The sequence below is a fragment of the Mercenaria mercenaria genome, chromosome 14 (genome assembly GCF_021730395.1).
Source record: "Mercenaria mercenaria strain notata chromosome 14, MADL_Memer_1, whole genome shotgun sequence".
Classification (NCBI taxonomy): Eukaryota; Metazoa; Mollusca; class Bivalvia; order Venerida; family Veneridae; genus Mercenaria; species Mercenaria mercenaria.
The window spans coordinates 64,275,184-64,297,428 of NC_069374.1; the positions used below are offsets into that span (position 1 = coordinate 64,275,184).

Consider the following 22,245-nt stretch of genomic DNA (forward strand, 5'->3'; position numbering starts at 1 on the left):
ATTAAATCCTTTGATGAATGACAAGAGAAATAGACCCGATACGAAACAGACTCTGTTCATGTTTTGTTAACATTTTACTATCAAGTGTGACCTTGACCTTTGAGCTAGGGGTCTAAATGCTGTGCATGTCACATCGTCTTATTACATTTTTGGCAAGTAATATTAAATTCCTTTCATGGATGTCAGAGTTATGGAACGGACAGGAAAAAAGCCCTGTTGACTTTTGACCTCCAATTGTGACCTTTACCTTTGAACTAGGGGTCCGGGATTTGCCCCTGACACGTCGTTACAATCCTATAGCGCAATCCTATAGTCCCCGAAACTGGTTTTCAACCGGAAGTCGACTAATAAACACATTTGTTATATACCTATATAAATCCTGTAAAAATATCGGCTTGTATTTCACACTTAAATTGACCAGGAAGAAAAACACTCCACATTGTACCTTCTGTAGTGTATGCTGTCGGACTACTTTCATTAATATGCATGACTTGACACAGTTCTATAAATAGCGCACATAAAATCTTCACTTAGTTCCATTTTAATATTGATAAACATTGCAGATTTACATACATGTGCATACATAGTGTAATTTTATATTGCGAAAAAGTCCTTAAAAACCAACAAAACAACACAGAATGATTGCTTTGATTTATTTTTACAATTCAAAAACAGTTTTTACTAGTACAGCTATAAGAAAAAATATTTATACATTTATCTACATGTAGATAGGTTACAGCACACTAAATAGCTGTTCTTTATTCTATATAAAATTGGCTGTAGCAGATATCAGGACCCATTTTAAATGTCTGTAACTTTGTTTGAAGAATATTGCTAGTGTTGAATAAAAATCAAAAGAAAAATGTGGTTCATGTTTGATGCAAAAAAAAAAAAAATCACAAAGTGCAAAATCAGCTACAAATGAGATTTGTAGCGGCGGTGTATGACCTAAGTTTCCATCATCACCATCTGCAAATTTTGTGATGTGATTACTTCATCATGAAAATGCTACCTACATGTCAAGCATAGATTTGTCATGTGATTTCAACAAAAACAAAAAGCAAAGAAAATAAGGAAAATAGCTCTACAGAGCAGAAAACTCTGACGAATCCGCTATTATGTGACTTCCATTTATTTCGCACCATTTTTCCATTTAGTGTCTGTATGCCTGTAAGAATTTTTTTTCTAAGATTGTGCCAGTTTCATTTGAAATGTACAAGCAACTAAAATGCATGAAAAATACAAGGTTTTAGTTTGATGCCAACAGTGTCTAAAGTTTCATGGCATTTTCAGTAACCTACGAAAGATAAAAGGTAAGGGTAGATCTAAGACAATGCGTCAAATGTTGCCTAAAAATAGCTGTCGCGACATAATTTACTATCAGTTATCCTAACTGTAGCCTAGTTTTGCCCTGTTTTGACACTTTCTACTCTGATCTGCGTATAAATTTCACGTTTCAACTATTAAAATGTTCAATTTTACCTTTGAATGCCAGAAATTAGCATTATTTAGGCTACATATATGCAGTTTTTGAAAAATAAATACAACCCAAACAGTGAAAATGTGATATATTTGTGTTTTATCCATATTTACAGCAAAGCAGCAATAAATTCTGTTATTTACTAGTTGCATTCCTCTAGACCCATGTTAGCATACAAACGTGGTAAAAATCTTAAAGACTTTCTTGTAAAGTCTAGATATTCTGCAATGCCCCCTACCCCCATCAGCGCCCGTTCCAGCAAATGCTACCGACCTAGATGTACAAATTGTAGCAAGATAGTAGAAACTGATGAATTCGTTAGTTCTTCAAATTCCTCTATGTATAAACTTAGATTTAATACAGACTGCACATCATCAAATGTCATTTATGTCATAACTTGTAAAAAGTGTAACATGCAATATGTGGGTCAAACAAGACAACAGGTTTCTAAACGTATGAACAGTCATAAATTTGGCATTAACAATTTCAGCGATCCTGCATATGCTAGTAGTGTGGCTGCAAAATTTCAACAGTACTGATCACAATTTAGATGATTTCAGTTTTTTACCAATTGACATTGTTGATAATGATATAGATAGATTGTTACGTGAAACGTCCTGGATTCACCGGTTAAACACCGTGCACCCACCTGGCATGAACAGGAGCGTATTGGTTACTGTGCGATTACATTTACCGAGTAACATTTAATGGGGTTTTGTATACTAACACTTTCATAATATCCCTACAGCTTAATTATGATCCAAATATTTTCTAGATATACACGTCACAAAATTTGGATGGACAGACATCCAGACAGACTAACTGACGACATACTGGACAAAAAACAATCTTTTTTGTTGTCAGTATTAATCAGAGAAACAGTTTTAAAGCATACAAATGTATCACAGCAAATCTGTGTTTTTTCCAGACTTGAAAGCAAATATGAAAATCTAAGATTGTAATTAGAAGTGCAATGATACAGCTCTATTGGACATTAAAGGCACTGACCTCCAGATATTGGTTTAAAATGATGCTTCTTTGCAATTGAAGTTTGGTCATATATAATGAACATTAGCAGGGATCATCCTACAAGGCGATTTGCGCAATATCGTCGCTGTAAAGTCGGCCACTTTGCCTAATTATCGCCTCCGGGCGAAATCCAAATCGCCGAGTTTTTCAGAGTGTTGTAATATATTTACTAAAAGTTGTAAAACTTGATGCATATTCTAGATTAAATTACCGATAAATCGATAGTCAACCCCGCCTACTCACCTGTCAAACTTCAGCCAATCGTAGCGTTAACATCCCACTGTGTTAATCAATAATATTGTAAGCCGCCGCCATTTTGAAAATTTTCAATCGGCGTGTAAAAAGCCGATAAACTTAACGAGTGCATGACCTTATGCATCAATTGTATATTATTTCTTGATTTTATTAAAACTTACTTCAGAAATTATTTCAAATACGGCCACTGTAAACCAATTGGCCGGGCGCTGTGGATAAAAAAAACGATTCCGCGGACGTCTGAACTGCCGTACAAAATATTGTAAAAAGATCGCCAATATCTACGACTTTGGTATTATTTTCGAAAAGATTAATAAATAAATCAGTTAAATGTATAAATCTGAACAAGTTGATGCAAGAATCGGGCATTATTAAAGCACGAGAATCGAAACATGAATGAAAATTTTCACGGCGTTTCGATCGCGCACCTGATAAATTTACGAGATTCGGACGCGTAAATTTCGGATAAAATTTAAAGTCAACTTCTTTCATAGCTAAGTTTATACTTTATTTAGAAATTCATGAAAATAATAATCAATTACATTAAATAATTATAGCAAGACCCATATAAAGTGGATATATATAGGCAGTAAACTGAATACTATGCCGAATCTTCTCCTTAAATTCCTCGATTTCTCCCTAAAGTCTGTTGAGGGAGAAGTCACTTCTCCCTAAAATTTTGAGCTAGGATGATCCCTGATTAGAAGATGTCAGTTTTTGTTTCTAAACAATTTTGAAAAATAACAAATCAAGAGAGAAAACAAGAGGACCATGATGGTCCTGAATCGCTCACCTCTTCCTACATGACCCAGTTTTGAGTATGACGTCGTTTTTTCTATTATTTGACATAGTGACCTAGTTTTTGAGCTCATGTGACCCAGTTTTGACCCTGACCTAGATATTATCAAGATAAAAATTCTGACCAATTTTCATGAAGATCCATTGAAAAATATGGTCTCTAGAGAGGTCACAAGGTTTTTCTATTATTTGACCTATTGACCTAGTTTTTGAAGGTACGTGACCCTGATTTGAACTTGACCTAGATATCATCAAGGTGAACATTCTCACTAATTTTCATGAAGATCTCATGAAAAATATGGCCTCTAGAGAGGTCACAAGGTTTTTCTATTTTTATACCTACTGGCCTAGTTTTTGACCGCACGTGACCCAGTTTCGAAACTTACCTAAATATCATCAAGGTGAACATTCAGATCAATTTTCATGAAGATCCATTGAAAAAAATGGCCTCTAGAGAAGTCAAAAGATTTAAATAATTTTAGACCTACTGACCTAGTTTTTGATTGCAGTTGACCCAGTTTCAAACTTGACCTAGATATCATCAAGATGAACATTCAGACCAACTTTCATACAGATCCCATGAAAAGTATGGCCTCTAGAGAGGTCACAAGGTTTTTCTATTATTTGACCTACTGACCTAGTTTTTTAAGGCACGTGACCCAGTTTCAAATTTGACCTAGATATCATCAAGGTGAACATTCTGACCAATTTTTATGGAGATCCATACACAAGTATGGCCTCTAGAGAGGTCACAAGGTTTTTCTATTTTTAGACCTACTGACCTAGTTTTTGACCGCACATGACCCTGTTTCGAACTTGACCTAGATATCATCAAGATGAACATTCAGACCAATTTTCATACAGATCCCACGAAAAATATGGCCTTTAGAGAGGTCACAAGGTTTTTCTATTATTTGACCTACTGACCTAGTTTTTGAGGGCACCTGACCCACTTTCAAACTTGACCTAGATATCATCAAGATGAACATTCAGACCAACTTTCATACAGATCCCATGAAAAATATGGCCTCTAGAGAGGTCACAAGGTTTTTCTATTATTTGACCTACTGACCTAGATTTTGAAGGCACGTGACCCACTTTCGAACCTGACCTAGATATCATCAAGGTAAACGTTCTGACCAATTTTCATGAAGATCTCATGAAATATATGGCCTCTAGAGAGGTCACAAGTTTTCTATTTTTAGACCTACTGACCTAGTTTTTGACCGCACGTGACCCAGTTTTGAACTTGACCTAGATATCATCAAGATGAACATTCAGACCAACTTTCATACATATCCCATGAAAAATATGGCCTCTAGAGAGGTCACAAGGTTTTTCTATTTTTAGACCTACTGACCTAGTCTTTGACCGCACGTGACCCAGTTTCAAACTTGACCTAGATATCATCAAGATGAACATTCAGACCAACTTTCATACAGATCCCATGAAAAATATGGCCTTTAGAGAGGTCACAAGGTTTTTCTATCATTTGACCTACTGACCTAGTTTTTGAAGGCACGTGACCCAGTTTCAAACTTGACCTAGATATCATCAAGGTGAACGTTCTGACTAATTTTCATGAAGATCTTTTGAAATATATGGCCTCTAGAGAGGTCACAAGGTTTTTCTATTTTTAGACCTACTGACCTAGTTTTTGATGGCACGTGACCCAGTTTCGAACTTGACCTAGATATCATCAAGGTGAACATTCTGACCAATTTTCATGAAGATCTTGTGAAAAATATGGCCTCTAGAGAGGTCACAAGGTTTTTCTATTTTTAGACCTACTGACCTAGTTTTTGACGTGACCCAGTTTCGAACTTGACCTAGAATTTACTAAGATGAACATTCTGACCAACTTTGATAAAGATCCCATGAAAACTGTGACCTCTAGAGATGTCACAAGGAAAAGTTTACGGTCGCACGGACGACGGACGCTGGACGCTGCGCAATCACAAAAGCTCACCTTGTCACTTTGTGACTGGTGAGCTAAAAACAGAGTCAGCAATCGCACCAGGGCAGGCTCTGTAATAAAATCTTTCCAGTGTTCTTGATCAATCCACTACACAGGAATACATACTCAATGATCATTAAATATTCTATATTAAAGGCAGTTTACCTCCGTACACCTTTACAAATTCTTTTCCATTATGAATCGAAAAAATAAGTAAAAACAACTAATTCTCATGTGTTTCTATGACATATAATCTGCCAGTAACTAAGTTTCAAAGCCTTCTTAAAAGTGATAATTTCCTAATATCTGAAAACTTTTTCTTTTGTTGTCATACAACCTGGAGGTCAGTGCCTTTTAATATAATTTAGTCCAAAAGGAGAGCAATCTTGCCAAAATAGACTGAATTGCTGATATGTTTAATTTGTGCAAACTAGCATCATGATCCCAAAACTTTCTATGAAGTTTCAACAGAACACATAGAGGTATCAAAATTATTGAAGAAAATGTAAATTTTAGGCATAACATTATCAAATTTTATGCATATTTTCCAACTGCAAAATGGGAAATGATTTTATCAAGCAAAAGTCAAGAGCTATGGGACTTTGTACATGAACTTGCTTCATGATCCTTATAGCTTGTTAGAAGTTTCAAAATAATATTTGAATATTTGTTTTGGTTCCAGAAATATCCAACGAAAACAATTCAGGAAGGGACAGGATAGACAGAAAGTGATTCATTGAAACAGTCCCCAAGTTTAATGGGATTATACAATGATAATACCTCCAGCAGCTTTGCCAAGAATTTGATTCCTTCATCTGTCAGGTTATTGTAGCGAAGGTCTAAACTGGTCACAAACACATTGTTTTGTAGAAGCTTGTACAGAACTTCACAATCTTTGTCCTCCAGGCGCTTGTCAGTCAGAAGCTTGTTGTTTCCCGCCAAATACAAATGCATGGTGTCTTTGATTTCACTAGAATTGAAAATCAGAGACATACAAATTCAAGACCTGATTACTGCATTGAGAGAAAAAAAAGAACAGAAAAGTAGTTCTGTTTAAACATACACTTACTATAAGGCACTATGGCAAATTCTACTATAAAACTTTCAACCCCTAGCAAACAGAAGTTTGGATACCATTGAGCAGTCACACTACATCACATGTTATATAAGTGAATTTATAGCCCTCACCTTTGTCAAAAAAAAAAAGCTTAAATACTTTTTTGTTAAACTCTGTATTCAAAAATTGTACAATACTATAGATCATTCATTTTCAGAAATATTCTGACACACATCTATTCCTTCAAAATTTGAATCTATACAGTTGACTGATAGGGATGGGTCATACATGTAACAGCGTTTAAATCTTGTAAAAAATGTGAAATTCAAACAGCCCAATTACTTTTACAAAGTATCCTTTCAAGAAAAAATTCTCACTGAGGGTCATTTCTCTCTACTTCTTTCACTGCCTAATTAAATCACCCTGTAACACTTGAATAATTGTAGCAGTCAGGTCAGTGATCCTACGTTAGTGACCACTTGCTAACTTCCTGAATTGAACTTTGGTCTAATTTTAACCAGTCTGTAAAGATTTTAACGAAGAAATTCATTTTTTTTTTTAATTCAACAGGTATCATTCTTGTTCTACTTACTTATCTTATGATGATAAACATGTGTGCAAAGTTTCAAAGCTATAGTTCTGATAGTTTTTGAGAAAAAGTGGACCAAAACAAAAATCTTAACCAATGCAAGGATTAAATGATGACAATACTTTTTTTTCAAATTTCAAACAACCTAAAAAAGTATGGCATGTGATTGATTGAAAACGTAAGGCTACAGTTCATTTGATATTAAGTCTTTAAAGCATGTGAGATGGTACCAGCATTATGACATTTGAGCCGCACCATGAGAAAACCAAGATAGTGCGTTTGTGACCAACATGGATCCAGGCCAGTCTGTGCATCCGCACAGTCTGGTAAGGATACATGCTGTTTGTTAACGGTTTCTCTAATTGCAACAGGCTTTGAAAGCAAACAGCATGGATCCAGACCAGCCTGCACATCCGCGCAGTCTGGTCAGGATCCATGCTGTTCGCAAATGCACTATTTTGGGTTTTTCATGGTGCGTCTCATTTTTATTAATTTCCACAAATAAAACAGTGATATCATTTCATAAAACAGTTGCCAAGGTACCATCCATTTTAAGAATTAATGGCAACTTGTGAGTAAAATTTATTACAATGGCAATGTCATTCCCTTTCTAAAGTTAAAATACGATATTTAAGAAATAATAAGTTCCCAATTGTGGTTTACCGTAGAATAACCCGTGTTTTGAGTTCTTATGCGTAAGAATATATCATGAAGGCCATAATGCCTGAGTGATATATTCTTATGCATAAGAACTAAAAACACAGGTTATTCTAGGGTAAACCACAATTGGGAACTTGTTATTTCGATTCTAACACGACATACTAGTATCGACAGGGTTAGAAAAAATGGTAACTACTTTTTACGACCGTGCTTCGCGCCTGGATCAGATGACCTCATTGCACGCATGTGGGTTATTGCAGAATAACCCCGAGATATATTTGGTCTATATGTATGTAGGTTATTTGCTGGTCGTGTTAGAATAAAATATATGACATGTTAAATAATTCAAAATAATATCTTGTTTGAAATGCGCGAATTAAATTAATCATGGCAAATAACTAAAAAAGAAACACATAAGCCTGTACATTTTATTTCATCATTTCATAGGACATATGTTTATTTACGACTGTGAGAAGTTTCATTTGAATCTGCATTGTAGGAAAGTTTTTGTTCACAAAAATGTTATGAAATTTGTGATTTTCCCATAGAATTCCATACAAGTCAAAAATTTTCAGATCAGGCTAGCAAAAAATCAAGCACAAGACCCTATCTGTTTTATTCCCTGAATTTTATAAGTATATTCTGAAGGTTTAAAAAAATCAGGATTAAATCAAAGGCTACATTGTAGAAAAAAAATTAATCCGAATGTGCCGAACTACCTTAACTGCAAGTCAAATGTTGCTTTATCAATAAAGACAATAATTCATACTCATGTATGTTTAACAAGAGCACCGCCTTGCGGGTGCTGACGCTCATCTGATTTTTTTGTATAATAGAAATATTGTCCTACCCATGATTTTCTAAGTCGAAAAAGGGCCATAATACTTGCAAACAAGAGGACCATGATGGTCCTGAATCGCTCACCTGTCCCAACATGACCCAGTTTTGAACTGAGTATGACGTCGTTTTTTTTCTTCTATTATTTGACATAGTGACCTAGTTTTTGAGCTCATGTGACCCAGTTTTGAATCTGACCTAGATATCATCAAGATGAACATTCAGACCAACTTTCATACAGATCCCATGAAAAATATGGCCTCTAGAGAGGTCACAAGGTTTTTTCATTATTTGACCTACTGACCTAGTTATTGATGGCACGTGACCCAGTTTCAAATCTGACCTAGATATCACCAAGGTAAACATTCTGACCAATTTTCATGAAGATCCGTTCAAAAGTATGGCCTCTAGAGAGGTCACAAGGTTTTTCTATTTTTAGACCTAATGACCTAGTTTTTGACCGCAGCTGACCCAGTTTCGAAACTGATCTAGATATCATCAAGATGAACATTCAGACCAACTTTCATACAGATCCCATGAAAAATATGGCCTCTAGAGAGGTCACAAGGTTTTTCTATTATTTGACCTACTGACCTAGTTTTTGACCGCACATGACCCAGTTTCGAACTTGACCTAGATATCATCAAGGTAAACATTCTGACCAATTTTCATGAAGATCTTGTGAAAAATATGGCTTCTAGAGAGGTCACAAGGTTTTTCTATTTTTAGACCTACTGACCTAGTTTTTAACCACAGTTGACCCAGTTTCGAACTTGGCCTAGATATCATCAAGATAAACATTCAGACCAACCTTCATACAGATCCCATGAAAAATATGGCCTCTAGAGAGGTCACAAGGTTTTTTCATTATTTGACCTACTGACCTAGTTATTGATGGCACGTGACCCAGTTTCGAATTTGACCTAGATATTACCAAGGTGAACATTCTGACCAATTTTAATGAAGATCCATTCAAAAGTATGACCTCTAGAGAGGTCACAAGGTTTTTCTATTTTTAGACCTAATGACCTATTTTTTGATCGCAGCTGACCCAGTTTCAAACTTGACCTAGATATCATCAAGATGAACATTCAGACCAACTTTCATACAGATCCCATGGAAAATATGGCCTCTAGAGAGGTCACAAGGTTTTTCTATTATTTGACCTACTGACCTAGTTTTTGATGGCACGTGACCCAGTTTCGAACTTGACCTAGATATCATCAAGATGAACATTCTGACCAATTTTCATGAAGATCTTGTGAAAAATATGGCCTCTAGAGAGGTCACATGGTTTTTCTATTTTTAGACCTACTGACCTAGTTTTTGACCGCACGTGACCCAGTTTCTTAGAACAACTGTTGCAAGTTTCAAAGCAATAGCTTTGATAGTTTATGAGAAAAGTTGACTTAAACATAATACTCAACCAAGAAAATGATTTTCTATGTCCAAAAGGGGCAATAATTATTGCAAAAAGCAGGATGGAGTTATGCTGCTTGCTGTACAGGGTCAGCTTATGATGGTGAACAAGTGTTGCAAGTTTCAAAGCAATAGCTTTGATAGTTTAAGAGAAAAAATTGACCTAAACATAAAACTTAACCAAGAAATCTGATATTTTCTATGTCCAAAAGGGGCCATAAATCTTGCAAAAAGCAGGATGGAGTTATGTTTCTTGCTGTACAGGGTCAGCTTATGATGGTAAACAAGTGTTGCAAGTTTTAAAGCAATAGCTTGGATAGTTTAGGAGAAAAGCTGACCTAAACATAAAACTTAACCAAGAAAACTGATTTTCTAAGTCCAAAAGGGGCAATAATTCTTGCAAAAAGCAGGATGGAGTTATGTTTCTTGATGTACAGGGTCAGTATATGATGGTGAACAAGTGTTGCAAGTTTCAAAGCAATAGCTTTGATAGTTTAGGAGAAAAGTTTACCTAAACATAAAACTTAACCAAGAAATCTGATATTTTCTAAGTACAAAAGGAGCCATAAATCTTGCAAAAAGCAGGATGGAGTTATTGTTTCTTGCTATACAGGGTCAGCTTATGATGGTGAACAAGTTTTGCAAGCTTCAAAGCAATAGCTTTGATAGTTTAGGAGAAAAGCTGACCTAAACATAAAACAGAACCAGGCAACGCCGGCGCCGACACCGCTCAAGAGATGACAATAACTCATCATTTTTTTTCAAAAAATCAGATGAGCTAAAAATGTTTAAAACAATTTCCAAGAGTTATGGTTCTTTGTCTACGTATTCACATAATAATGATAATCAAGTGTGCAAAGTTGATGAGGATTTGTGGTTTAGTGAAAAATCTTCAGCAGCCTTAGTGTCTGTCATAGGCTCAAGTTATATTGGGGTAATCACACTCTGCCATACTATAATTAAAGTCAAGTGAATGTACTCGAGTTGTTCCTTTTTTTTAAAGATAAAGCTGTTATTAGATGATTATAGAAAGTATGCACCAAGTACTTTCTCCAAAATCAACAGTGACTTTTTTTTAATTTTCAAAACAACATGTGGCTTTCTGATGGGAAAAGTCAGTAGAAAAAGTTATCAAAACAGAGAATATCCAAATTCATTGCATTTGAACTGAAAGTCAAATCAATTTATTCAGTACAGATATACAAAAAAAAAAAATTTGCACCTTGGTGTTATTGTATGTTTCAGAAATTTAACATCCAACAAATTTAAACAGACATGCTGGTGGAAATTCTAAGCACTGTATGGGGTACCTTGGTTCTTTGTTTAATATAGATATTAGATTTTTAAAATGCGTGTCATGGAATAATTTCTTTAAGATTTTAGAGGGAATATACCGGTATGAATTTCTTTTTCATTCGAATATGAATTATTTTATAACAAATACAAAAATACAGTTGTTTGTAATAACTTCTAGACATGTCGCAATAACCCATTTATTCTTACTTAATAACAAACAGCTATCTTACTGTATCTTAATACTCTAATATTTTATTAATCTTATGCCTGATCTTTTGTTTAATGCTTACTAAATAGTTTATTCACAATGATATTTATGATCATTTATGTCATATGTCATTTAAAATGTCTTATTTTTTGTCGTACTTTTTATGTATTTGTAAAACGGCATTGAATATGTTTTACGTAAAAAATAGGCGTTTAATCAAATAAAACAGTTTCAGTTTCAGTTTTTAAAATAAACCATTTTTAGGGGAAATATCAGTCCCTTGCAAGTGGAAAAAACCTTTATCAAGCTGTAAAAAAATCATTGATCAAAGAAAAATAATCTTAACTGTATCAGTTCCATGAAAGTCAGGCAAAAAGGTGGCAATAATATAGTGTTATTTAGTTTTAACTGGTTGATTGACTAAGTGACCTGGATTCTGACATAAGATCAGGTAGTTTAAAATTAGCAAGATTTTAATAATATAAAGATTAACATTCTGACAAAGTTCACAAAGATCAAGTAGAGAATTTTGACTCTGGAGTGTTAACATAGTTTTTCTACTATTTGAGCTAGTGACCTAGTTTTTGTCCAAAAGATGACCCAGTATTTGTCTGGTCTAAGGTTTTACTGGGACACAAACATTCTGACCAATCTCAGACTGTACCGAAATTGTGACCATTAGACTGTTAACAATAAATTTGTTAATGACGAATGATGACAGACACCGGGCAATCACAATAGCTCAACTGAGAACTTTGTGCACAGGTGAGTTAAAAAGGATATTTAAACAGTCCATTTTATCATGGCACAGCTAATATTTCTAGTTGTCTAGCACTTACCCTTTCTGTTTCCTCCTGTTAGCAAAGTGACATGCAGTGTAATTGGAAGAACATCACAACATCAAAGCAGGCAAGGGGATGTAAAAATATATAAACAATGTGAACGTTATATATAGTGAATGTTAAGCTATTTTAAGTGACGGGAAAGGAAAATTCCAATCTGTGAAATGTCCAAAATACTGTTCTGTAGAGTAACCTGTAACAAAGCATGAAATGAGCCGCGCCATGGAAAAACCAACATAGTGGCTTTGCGACCAGCATGGATCCAGACCAGCCTGCGATCCGCGCAGTCTGGTCAGGATCCATGCTGTTCGCTTTCAAAGCCTATTGGAATTAGAGAAACCGTTAGCGAACAGCATGGATCCTGACCAGACTGCGCAGATGCGCAGTCTGGTCAGGATCCATGCTGGTCGCAAAGCCACTATGTTGGTTTTCTCATGGCACGGCTCAAATGACCAGTGTTTTGTAATATTGTAATTTTTTGCTCTAAATTGGAGAAACAAAAGCATATTAATTGATTGGAATTTTCCTTCAATCTATATATTCAAAACAGTCCCCATGACAAAATCCTCTGTGCAAAAGTGTATTTTAGTCATGAGAGATCTTATGAAAAGAGCATTCTGCAAAGTATTTTACACCAAGGAGATTTGTCATGAAGATTAAATGAATACTTGTAACTTCAAACAACCTGAACTGTCCTCAGACCTAAATCTTACATAAAATATGACTAAAAACTAAACTTTGCAACAGTTTTTAACATTTTTGTTAATAAAACAAGTGATTGTAAATTACTTGGAATCATTCTTCATCACCAGTTTCCGAGCAAGTCTATTTGATGGATACCGGACCATTTAAAAAAATGCAACACTTTTGACAATCATTCTGTCATTATAAATATTTAAGATATTGTTTCTGACAGAAGCACTGCCTTGCGGGTGCTGACGCTCATCTGATTTTTTATGTATAATAGAAGAATTGTCCTACTCATGATTTTCTAAGTCGAAAAAGGGCCATAATACTTGTAAAAAACAGATGGAGTTACGTTTCTTGATGTACAGAGTCAGCTTATGATGGTGAACAACTGTTGCAAGTTTCAAAGCAATAGCTTTGATAGTTTAGGAGAAAAGTTAACCTAAACATAAAACTTAACCAAGAAATCTGATTTTCTAAGTCCAAAAGGGGCAGTAATTCTTGAAAAAAGCAGGATGGAGTTATGTTTCTTGATGTACAGGGTCAGCTTATGATGGTGAACAAGTCTTGCAAGTTTCAAAGCAATAGCTTTGACAGTTTAGAAGAAAAGTTGACCTAAACATAAAACTTAACCAAGAAATCTGATATTTTCTAAGTCCAAAAGGGGCCATAATTCTTGCAAAAAGCAGGATGGAGTTATGTTTCTTGCTGTACAGGGTCAGCTACTGATGGTGAACAAGTGTTGCAAGTTTCAAAGCAATACCTTTGACAGTTTATGAGAAAAGCTGACCTAAACATAAATCTTAACCAGGCAAAGCCGAAGCCGAAGCCGACGCCAATCAAGTGATGACAATAACTCATCATTTTTTTTCTCAAAATATCAGATGAGCTAATAAAAAGAAATAATCCTAACCTGTTATTGTTATGTATACAATTTTTTGTAACATCAACTGTTCAATTTTGGAATAATTCAAGCAAGAAAACAAACTCCTGAAAGTTTATAAATTTAACTGAATGAAAGACGTCAATAATGGTGTAACTCTCTTCTCTACTCGGTGTTGTCAGTCACGAAATATACTGGAATATGCAGACATGGGTTTTCACTTAGGCAAAGAATTTATGATGCTAACAGAAACTGAGGGGCTTCCATGGCTAAGTGTATAAGGTCGATGACTTCAAAATCACTTGCCCCTCACCAATGTAGGTTTAAGCCTCACTTGGGACATTTGAATTCTTCATGTGAGGAAGCCATCCATCTGGCTAATGGAAGGTTGGTGGTTCTACCCAGGTGCCCGCTCATGATGAAATAATGCATGGAGGGGCTGAAGTCCCCATATCACCTATAATCTTTTGGTGTGATGTTAAACCTAACAAAAACAAAAAGAAAACAACACAGGTCTGGTTATGTTTTGATCAGAATTTTGAAGTGACAATTCAGATTGTTTACACATATTTATATCTATAACATGAAATAAACACAATAAAGGTAAACTACAACATCTGGCATATCATTTTAGTAAACAGAATATTAGATTAAAATGTGACTTTCTCTATACATACACAAGTGACCATTCTAACTTAGCCATGAAAACTTACAACAAATATACCTAGCAAATAGCTTATAACAATATAACACAAATAGTTTGCTACTTCACTAGTACTATACACATTGTGTACTTCTGGAATTCCCGAGTTTTACATATCTATCCAAATTTGTAAGATTACTACGTATATTACTAAGGATTGCTTTAATTTACTAACAATAGAAATGGGAACATTGTCTCAGTAGATTAACATCAGTTCAGCACTGCCCAAAGGTAAAGTCAAAGCAAATTGCCTCTTTCTGGTCTTGACCATACTGTGATTAATTATAAAATTGTGTCAGTGGATTTCACTGACTGTCACTTTACACACAGGCATAGCAAGAGGATCAGCAAATCTTAAACAGCAACTATAGCGTGACAGTCAGTCATTTGATATAGGTCTGAGGCTCTCTAAGTATTGCATCAGCAGAGAAGTTTAAAATAAACTTCAGCAATCAAAAGAAAAGGATCATGGATGCATGTAGGAACTCGACAGAAAATGTTCCTCTTAGTATTTTCTTCATTTTCCACCTTTAAAATCATGTTTAAATCAGTTAGAAATTTTCTTTCCGAAAAACTGAAACCAAACAGGTTGTTTGCCTCATTTCAACAGCATTTCTACTGTGTTTGTACATGACTACCTGTCAATCATACATAACAAGTAACAAGCTATTTTAGATTTCATATACTTGTTACTTAACAAACCAGTACATATGTTTTATGAATTAGATGGATAAAAGGATGGTCAGTCATACTTGTTGCCTAAAATGCATGAATCATTTTGAGGTAAAAATATACAAAAGCCAAAAATGCCATACAAAACTACATGGATGCAGAATTTATCTAAATCATGAGGCTAACAGTCATTGAATCACACTGTAAGACAAGATATGATTTTTTATTTCTTATTGTATATTTTTTATCAAAAAAAACATAAAAGGGAGGTAATATTTAGTGGCAAGTTATTATTTTTTTATGATGTTTTAGATGTTGATTAATTTCAAAAGCTATTTGTTTTGACTATCAACTGAAAATGTTGAAAGACTGATAATTTGTAAACTTTTATGAACATGACTGACTTCCCATACGTAAACAGTGAATGTTAGAACGTAAACTTCAATGTCATGGAAAGACTGAATTTTAATTTGCTTACAAAACTGTGTCCTCTTTTTCCTTCTCAAACATTGTCACAAAGTATGGATTTGGATCAATACCAAGTTCTTTGCACACAGCATCATAACGGAATGCAGTAGAATGGATATCTGACATTGTTCTTTATACCTACAAAAAACAATAGGAAATGTATATATTTTTAACGATAGCATGACACAATGCCTCTTCTCCGTTCATGCTGTTATTTTCCATAAAGTTTTGAATTTGAATAATGAGGGTATGATGTTACAAAGGCAGAAGGGCTAGGAGGGTATTAGGGATACTTAGAGTAAGAAACAATATCAGCTTGCATAAGAAAGAGGTGAGAAGAAGAATAAGAAAACATGTATTTTACTTTCTGATTGAATGTAGGTGTATTGATGATGGTACCAAAAGCTGATATCCCTCAGACTAAAATCATGAAAATATTAGGTTATAATAAATTAAAATATAAAATGCTAGGTTCAGTGATAAGAGAGGGATTAATTATGAAAATACAATGAAACTGATAACATAACACAAAACTCTAGCAAACATCAGTGATTTTCATTTGTAAAAATTTGAACATACTTAAGCCCTGACTGGGAATCAAATTTGTGACCTCTCAAACCTAAGGCGGACACTCTACCAAGTGGATACAATGCTACAAAGAGTACTTTTCCAACAAAACTGCAAATAAAACTAGATTATTTTTGTAGATTTTTTCATAAAGGTACTGATTTAGCCAGAATGTGCCAGCTTTAAAAATTTCAAGAATCAATGTCATGTCATTTCACAGTTCTTTTCAAAGATTTAAGCCCAATAGGGCAACAGTGACCAGCCTGCTTAAGGTATTACTTTCGTTTTAACCAAAGCAATAAAGCTATTTTACTCTTAACCTTGCACTTCAAGAAATCTTTCTCACTTTTAACAGGGGTGTAAAATTCTACTCGCCCGCTCACATCGGCAAGTTAAATTCAAGCTAGGACTAATGAAACTTTCTTACTGAATACAACCAAACGAGCATGTGCTTTTTTTCTTTGTGCTAAATATTTCAAACAAGTATGCCCACGGGCAGAATGCTGAGCCCACCAGCTGTCAAGTGTGACCTTGACATTGGACCTAGGGACTGGGTTCTTGTGCATGACACTCCATCTCATAATGCTGAAAATTCATGCCAAGTTACATCAAAATCCCACCATGCATGAAGAAGAAATGCTCCGGACAAACTTCAATTTGACCTTTGACCTCCAACTGTGACCTTGACCTCTGAGATAGAAACACAGGGGTTTGCGCATAACATGCCTTCTCATTGAGGTAAACGTTCATGCCAAATATAAACAAGAATCACCAAACGTGGGCTTGACAAAAATGATAATATAGTATTCAAGTCAGTAGACGCTTTAAAATTCAAACGCAAAACAATCATGATTAATAGGTGTACGTAACCGCAAGACTGTGATTCACTGGTCAGTTTTTTAGTTGTAATATCTACAGTAAATACACATAAGCCAGTGCAGACATGAGTATATTTTATCAGCATTGATGTTATTTCTCATGGCTTAATATCTCATACTGTGCCACATTTGATATCCACAATGACAGGTGGAATGATGAAAGAAATTTTAGTTGGGCTGATGAAAGAAATTTTACTGGGGCAAGTGACACATCACTACGGGCGAGTTTATTATACTAGCTAATATTACAGGAGTCCCATAAGGAGAATGGTGAAAAATAAATTTTACACCCCTAACAACTGTTGATATGATGTGTGCACCATATAATCAGTACTAATTGTACAGTGTACCGTATTTTCCTGAATAAACACACCCGCAGGCGTTACATTTTCCAAAGAGGCGGCGTTTATTTGAGGTAAAAAAATAAAAAATGAAAATTTTTACAAAACTTAAAAACAAAATTCAAACTAACTATTAAGTGTTTCTGTGTTGTTTAATGCCCCCAAAACATAATTATTTGGCATCCAATTTAATGCAGTGGGTCTTTTATGCATTTAAATATGGTACCTCATGTATTCCATGTCTGCTTTTTGACACGCTTGCGATGTTATTACGTCATGACCCAAGCAGCTGTTGTACTCCGATAACCTTTTCCTTAGTACATGCGGGTAGCTAATAGCGCAATACACAATGGTTCAGCACGCTGCTTATGTGCCTGCTTTTAAATTAAAAGTTATTAAAACTGCCAAAGAAAAGGGCAACACTTTGCTGCAAATTGGATACGTACCGTACTTACTATAAACGTGTTGGACTTACAGTACATGTACTGTTTAAAAGTGTGTTTAATTCTTAATACATTGGAGACTGTGACCTGTGAATTACTTATTATGTGGACTTATAAAAATGAGGTAGGTGATTTTTTTCGTTCTTGTTGACTTTCTTTCCTCCAAAAAGGGGGGGGGGGGGCCTTAATTCGGGAAAATACGGTATTTTGTAGATGTAGCCAGATGTAGATGAAGCTGTGATTTAGTGCCAAAATTATCACTCCAACCTGTAGCAGAGGTGGAACCCAACTGTTCTATAAAAAAAAAATGTAAACAGAGGGCACAATCCATATATATTCGCAGGAACTGTTGCATTCTAGGACCACACACACTGAGACAATGCCGCTGTAACAGGATTGTTTTGACAAAAATTCATACATTACGTGCCATTCCACCAAAGTAAGACTTTGTAAGTAACCGGTCTATATAAATACAACTGGATGTCACTTTTAAATCATGTTGGATAAGGTAAATTGTCTATAAAAAAAAATAGCTGCATGTTTAATATAATATCAAATCAAAGAAACAATGATTGAAATCATGTACAAGTAAAATCATGTATACATAGCATGTGAAATGATTCATTTCTGTATATAATTGAATCTGATAAGAAATATATGTCATATATTATACGACATATTTCTGGTCAGATTTCAAATTATACAGACTCATCAGATAGCAGTATCTAAAATATTTTGTAACAGCAACATGTGATATCTATATCACAGAATTTCAACATGAACTAGCTAGAATGCACTTTACCAGTACACACTTCTTGCTAGGATTTTAAAAAGCAGGCTGTGCTTGTTACAATCACTTAGATAAATTGTAACAATAATCTATTCAATAATCTATTCAATAAACAAAAAAAGAAGACAAACTGGGGTGTTGGGTAGTCCAAATAATAGGACATTTTGGGACAGCCTGATAATTTGATTGTCGCTGTCTGTCACGTCCAAACTTATTCTGCATATTTCTGTTAGGAAATTCCCAATTGAAATCCATCGGGAACATTTTCTTGTATATGTACAAAGTTTTTGTAAAGATTACATCTCTAAAAATGCATTTATGTTGATCTTAAAGCAAAAACTTGCCTCGCTGACATTTTATGAATGTATATTTTGTGTTTTGTTTCTGCAATTTAGTGAAATCAGCAGTCTGTTGTTTATTCAAACCGGTGTCAGCACAGATATCTCCTTACACCTCTCACATCATATTTTATTTGAAATTATTAATTGAATTCAACCCTTTTGAAGTTTCTACATGAATATTATTTTTTTTAAATTTATTAAAGAAAGTAAGTCTGACCATTATATTATGACTTTTTTGGATTGTTTAACGTCTTCGTTTTTCTAACAGTAAAATGCAGATACAGGTAAGGCTTAAAGGCATGACACTGGTCTATAAAATATCAGATCATAAACTGATAAAATAAGTCATCCCGATAAGCCAAATGAGTATACGTCTAGTGGGTGGGGGTGGTAGACAAGATTACTTTCGCCGAGTGGCTGCTTTTTAATTTCTGACTTTTGCAGCCACCACAGTTTGACCGTCACAATATAAAACAAACTGTATACGTCAGATTAGTCAACTAGGGTAGATAAGCTTACTGTCGCTGAGTGGCTGCTTTTTAATTTCTGACTTTGCAGCCACTGCGACTTTACAGTTTGAACGTCACAATATAAAACTTCGACTACTAGTGGGGGTAGTAGTCTCAATGAGGATAATGAGACAGAATCTATTGAAAGTGTGTACCGGTAAAGTGCAGGTGTCACTTTGAACCTCCTATCTGTCAGAGTAAAATAAAACAGTGCACAAGAATCACTGAGCTAGCTATCTGTGATTTTTTTTTGCGCCGATTTGACTCCGAAATTCGGCATCTTCCCAATTGACAAAAATGGTCAAAATTCCCAAAAAATGCTTAAAAATTCCCGAAAACGAGATGATTTTTCCCAATTAGATTGTTAGAAATTACCTAAATTATCGAAAAATGTTGCATAATTTCAAATATTATAGTAAGAAAATAAAACTTAAACACGCCAACCTTTTCCATCATTTCATTATAAACTTTCCAAAATGATTTTTTTATTAAGTTTTATTAATTTTTCCCAATTTTGAAGTTAATCGCGCTAAAAATTCCCAATTTAAAAGGCATGGGCTGTTGCCGAAAAAAGTAAAAAAATCACTGGCTAATACTCGGACAAATGAAAACTATCCGAAAAAGGGGATACTTTAGTAGCCATATCGAATTAATCAAGTATAATATACACGTATAATAATTGAAATATAAAGGTAAAACCTGAAATTGAAAAAATCAAGCATACGCTTACTTTGTAATTAATTTTTACACAATTTAATCGCCAAAGGTCTGTAGAAAATCACTCTAAATATTCGCTAACGCACCTTGTTGCTACAACAATTTATGTTATCGCAATTTCCCGCGATATTTTGTCTTGTGTAAATCCCGTACAAAACGTACGGTTATATACAGGTTACACTATACCATTTCAGTTTCTTGTTTCTTTCCTATAAACAATAAAATATTTAGACCTCATTTTCAGTACCTTACAGCAAGTCAATGATATTAAAACCATATATGGTCATTTAGTATATCATGTCTTCTTATCAAAACTAGAAAAGTTTTGACACGTTATGTTACATATAAGAGAAATAATCTGTGCTGAAGAACTCCACCCTCTTAAAATGCTCTCATGAAAATAGCTGGTTAGCAACTATACGTATGTGGACATTCTCTCAAAGAATAAAACTAATACCTGGAAATTCACAATGGAAATGGTCTAGATCTTGTGTCAATACAATAAGCAATAAAACTATGCCAAAAATATAACTGCCATATCCCCATATGACTCATAGTCGGTTGTAAAAGCTCATGAAAGCTTATGTTTATATGTTGCTGTCTTGTCGACTCAAAATAAATCTTGTCTTGTCTTGTCTTGTCTTATACCAGATTTCATCAACATCATGAAACTAAATTTTGGACTACTTCACACATAACACTGAGTATAGTCACTTCCTGTTTCATGTAATCAGTCCTGCTGCATAATAAATAACGCCTGCTCAAACAGTGTTTTATATGATTTAATTGCAGAAAAACAGTAACTGTACAATATATGAGCTTTTGTGTCGACACTTTTACTGCTAGATGTCAGAAGAGACACTCGGTAGCAATAATTGACATAAATGAAGAAGTAATATGCCATATCATGAATTATATATAGTATATCGCCTCAATAGCTCAGTGGTATATAGAGTGTCCGTCTGGTGTTCGATCCCTAATCGCGTCATACAAAATACATGAAAAATGGCATTGGTAGCATTAAGTGGACGCACTGGCCGAGAGGGTTAAGACGTTTTGCAACGGAGGTGAAGGCCCCAGGTTCGATTGCTGGCTACCCTCACTGCAGGTGTGTCCTTGGGCAAGGCACTTTGTTTAACAAATCGACGGTAAATAAAATTTACATTTTAGCTCGTAATGTATGTTGAATATATACGTTAAATAAAGCTTACCTTTAAGTATTATCCCTGTAAGTAACTTTATATTTTATATTCATACTGCACAGTATAATGGAGTTTTTATAATGAGCAGTATGCAATTAACAACCATTCTTATTTGGCAAAGTGATCATTGAATAAGGATACTTTTATGGTTCAACTCTTGCATCCATCAAAAGCTATTTAATTTTTCTTTTAAACTTTATTTAAGATTGTTTTCTCCGGTTTCAGATTTATTCTTTTGTTTTTATTTTTGTATAAAATCAGCAGTATCTTTAAAACTAATCAGTACTGAAACTATTGCCGGGCAACGCTTTTTTAAAGCTAGGGATAAGATCGTCATGAAAAAAGAAGGTTCTCTTTTGCCCAAAAATGGCCTAAAATTGAAAGTCTCTAAATGCAGTAGAGAACACTAAACCGTTGTGCGGTCGTATTAAGCGCTGCTTAGACATGCAAAGCCATGCACATTTATACACACAAAGACACGCAAAGGCGCACAAAGACAAAAAAATAGGTAAGGGTAGATTTCTCGGAAGCACAGAGCACCAAAAACACAGCCCCAGAGCCACGCATTTACATAGTAGGCACACAAACGTGAAAAAGAAGCTGTAATGGAAAAATAT

General features: G+C 34.7%; 1 protein-coding gene across 1 annotated transcript; it reads right to left on the reverse strand.

Annotated features, from left to right (window-relative positions):
- Window positions 1–681: 681 nt before the first annotated feature.
- Window positions 682–20,560, reverse strand: LOC123527820 (leucine-rich repeat-containing protein 34-like). The gene is made up of 5 exons (XM_053522675.1): window positions 20,440–20,560; window positions 15,851–15,978; window positions 12,425–12,439; window positions 6,300–6,489; window positions 682–690 (listed from the first exon to the last, which is right to left on the reverse strand). Exons 2-5 carry the CDS (start codon window positions 15,964–15,966, stop codon window positions 682–684), a joined length of 330 nt encoding a protein of 109 aa, XP_053378650.1. The 5' UTR covers window positions 15,967–15,978; window positions 20,440–20,560.
- Window positions 20,561–22,245: the final 1,685 nt, after the last annotated feature.

Bases quoted from the DNA above. Each gene is read 5' to 3' on its own strand.
- LOC123527820 (XM_053522675.1), bottom strand. From the start codon at position 15,966: ATGTCAGATATCCATTCTACTGCATTCCGTTATGATGCTGTGTGCAAA.